This window comes from Chrysochloris asiatica, unplaced genomic scaffold, assembly GCF_000296735.1.
Source record: "Chrysochloris asiatica unplaced genomic scaffold, ChrAsi1.0 scaffold00013, whole genome shotgun sequence".
NCBI classification, from domain to species: domain Eukaryota; kingdom Metazoa; phylum Chordata; class Mammalia; order Afrosoricida; family Chrysochloridae; genus Chrysochloris; species Chrysochloris asiatica.
Genome location: NW_006408531.1, coordinates 30,195,643 through 30,199,288, shown reverse-complemented (window position 1 = coordinate 30,199,288; position 3,646 = coordinate 30,195,643). Strand labels below are relative to the sequence as shown.

General features: G+C 45.6%; 1 protein-coding gene across 1 annotated transcript in view; it reads left to right on the top strand.

Moving 5' to 3' along the window:
• Window positions 1-440: 440 nt before the first annotated feature.
• HINT3 (histidine triad nucleotide binding protein 3) overlaps window positions 441-3,646 on the top strand; it is a 35,607-nt gene continuing 32,401 nt past the window's right edge. The window contains exon 1 of the mRNA XM_006834731.1: window positions 441-664. Within this exon, the coding sequence (XP_006834794.1) occupies window positions 441-664 (224 nt within the window). The remainder of the gene's footprint in view (window positions 665-3,646) is intronic.

The following is a 3,646-nucleotide window of genomic DNA, read 5'->3' as shown; positions in this document are numbered from 1 at the left end:
CGATGAGACTGTATTAGCCTGGGGTATATAGAATTTTAAAACTTTGCGATGGTTTCAAAAATACGGCCTTCAAAACAACCAAATTTTTCAATTAATCTGGGTGTCAGGGCGCCCTAGTGACGTTGTTAAGCTGCGCGACTCCTTCCACCGACTCTGTCGACGTCCAGCGTTTTATCAAGGAAGCGCTGGGAAAGGAAGGACTACCGCTATCATTGCAGACAACATCCTTGCGCGCCCCCTTGTGGCCGCCGAACTCCCGGCCTAACACTAAGTCTCCTTCCCTCTCTCTGCTGTCTGGATTGGCGCATGCGTCCAGCTCCTAGTCCAGACCGGCTCGAGGGCGGGGAGGCGACGCCTGGAGGTGAAACTGAAGGGCTGCGAGAGGTGGACTTTTGGCGGGGCCTGTGGACCTAGAGAGGCTGAGGCTCTACGCAGGTGCGATGGCGGAGGAACAGAAGTGCCGTAGTGCCGAGCCAGACCCCAACCGTAAGACAGTTGCGACTGCAGAACCGACGAGGCCCCCAGCTCAGACCTCTGAGATCGCTGCTGAGTCATCGGAACCTGAGGACTACGACAGCAAGTGTGTGTTCTGCCGGATCGCGCGGGGGCAGGAACCAAGCACCGAACTTCTGCATTGTGAGGTGGGCTGTGATGCGTGGCCAGGGTGAGCTCGGGGTTCCCACCCCACTGGAGCTCCTCCCTGGAGGCCTCGCTGGTGTGCGCGGGGTGGGGTCCTGGTAGCCCCTCAGTGCTCGCGGAGGGTGCAGGAGTTCGGCTGTGTAGATGGGGTTTGGGATCCTGATGATCATTCCAGCTCTGGAGGGAAGGCTCCCCCGTGTGACTGGGAGCTGGGAGAAGCTGGGGCCCGTACTGTTAGTGACAGACTTGCTTCTGTCTGGGGAAGGGACGTGGCCCCGAAACACTGCCACTGTTCGGAGGGAATGTAAGGTAGCAAGAGAGCCAAGTACCTGGACTTCTCTCTGCTAGGGTCACATGAGGGGCTGGAAGGGAAATACCATTTGGTGACCTATTAAAGTCTTATTAAACTCTTGACACGCCCCTCTTCCTGCCATTTTTCGAAACCGCTTTTAAACGATATACATTCTAATATCCATAACTTAGAGAAAGCTGATAGAAAATATTGATTGTTGTGAAAAACTATTAAATTGCCTGAAAATAGAGTGGGAGGAGTGGGTCTCAGGTCCAACTAGTCCTAGCCTCTGATTTCCACTGAATTTTGCAAAGAACAAACAACACTTGGAACTGCTGTCAAGAAATCAAACGACCTATTGAATTAGAATTAGGCATATCTGCTGCACAAGACCTCTTTAAAGCATTCAAGAGCAAAGATCAGTTTGAGGGTTAGGGTGTGCCTGACCCAAATCAAAGGTATTTTCAATAAGCTCATATGCATGTGAAAGTTGGACAGTGAATACGGAAGACTGTAAAAGAATTGATGCATTTGAGTTGTGTTGGAGGAGAATATTGAAAGTACCACGGGCTGCCAAAAGAACAAACAAATCTGTGTTGGAAGAAGTGCAATCAGAGTGCTCCTTGGAAGCCAGGATGGCCAGACTTTGTCTCTCGTACTTTGGACATATTGTCAGGAGAGACCAGACCCTGAAGAAGAACATCATGCTTGGTAAAGTGAAGGTCCATTGAAAAAGAGGAAAACCCCGATGAGATGGACTGGCATAGTGGCAGCAGTAATAGGCTTAAGCATAGCAACAATTGTGAGGTTGGCGCAAGACTAGGCAGTGTTTCATTCGGTTGTGTCCCTATGAGTCAGTACTGACTCGATGGCACGGAAGATACTTGGGACCTGTTAATATTTGAATATCCAGATATTTAAAAACAGATATCTGATATACACATTGCTCTACTGTTTTACTTGTCTTTAAAGAAACACTGTCTTTTGATTTAGCTCCAAAGATTGTATTGGTTATTTGTTGTTGTCATTAAGAGCTATGGAGTCAGTTCTGACTCATAGCTATTCTGTATAGAGATCCCAAGGAGCAGCTGGTGGGCTTGAACCACTGACTTTGTGGTTAGCAGTCCAGTGCTTTTCCTACAGCATCACACCAGGACTTGCATTGGTTATAGCAATATTTAATTCATTTATTAAAAAGAAATTGAAGCTCTTTTAATAAGCACTTTATTCTGCAGATTCAATGGTGATCAAGATTAAAGGATAGTCATTGCCCAGATTATATGAATTAAAGGGAAAATAAGTACAGAGGAGTCAGCCAATTACAATGCCATGCAAGGTGATTTTGCTGGCTGGTGGAAGGGGTTCCTAACTCAGACTTGAGGGATGAAGGAAGGCTTTCCAGAGGAAATGAGACCTGAGTAAATAGGAGTAGACCAGGTGAGAAGAATATTCCTGGTAGAGAGAACTCCAGAGGTTCCGAGGCAAGAAAGAACTTTGTTCCATAAGAGAACTAAAAGAAATTCAGTTTCACAGAAGCATAGAGTTTGAGGGGAATTGGAAGGACTTGAGGGATTTGTTCTTTGAAAGATCATTCTGGCAGTATTATGGAGTTGATTTGGAGGCAGTTTGGAGACATTTGATTTCATGCATTTGTATCATGGTATTGGTGAAGAATATTGAATATGCTATGGTGTACAAGAAGAATGAGCAAATCCCTCTTAGAAGAACAATTAGAACACTCCTTAGGAGTGAGGATGGTGAGGCTTCATCACACGTATTTTGTACTGTTTAAGGAGGGACTAGTTCCTGAAGAAGAAGAAGATGCTTAATAAAGTAGAGGTTCCGTGAAAAAGAAAACCCTCCCTGAGATGAACTGTCTGTTAGTCATAATGCGATAGTTTAGGTATTGCTATAATGTTGGAAACTATGCCGCTGGTATTTCAGATACAAGCAAGCATCCATGGTAGACAGATTTCAGCAGAGCTCCCAGGAAATGACAGACTAGGAAAAAAGATCTTAATGATCTACTTCTGAAAATTAGTCTATGCATTACAGCAGAATATTGACCAGTATAGTGCTGGAAGATGAGCCACCTAGGTTGGAAGACACTCAAAACATACAGTGTGTGATGGCTAAATAAGGTACCGTGGTCGGTCCATGATTCTCAGTGATGTGATAGTTTTGATATAGCCATCTCCCCTGATGACATTTGATATAAAGTAATTACCTCCAAGATTAATTGAAAGGCAGCTTCCTTGGGGTATAAAGGTAAGTGACCTTTACTTATATCCATAAGTATTGGATATTAAAAAATCCAATATTTATGGCTATTCTGGCAAAGCTCTCTTTTTGCTGGATTCTGGCAAAGCTCTCTTTTTTGCTGGATCTGGATCCTACATCTGGCTGACCATCATCTGACTTCCAGTTCTCTGGATTTGAGGCAGCGGCCTGCCATGTTGCCTGCCAGTTGTGGGAGTCACTAGACTCTGCCGCTTGTGAGTCAGAGCCTACCATCTTATCTGCTGACCTTGAATTCATCCACCTCCAAAGCCAATAGCCTGCTATCGAACCTGCAATCTTGGGCTTGTCAGCAACTGTTGTAGTGTAATGGTTACTAATCGGGCTGCTAACCTCACAATCAGCAGTTTGAAACTACCAGCTGTTCTGTGGGAGAAAGATGAGACTTTCTGCTCCTCTAAAGATTTACGGCCTCGG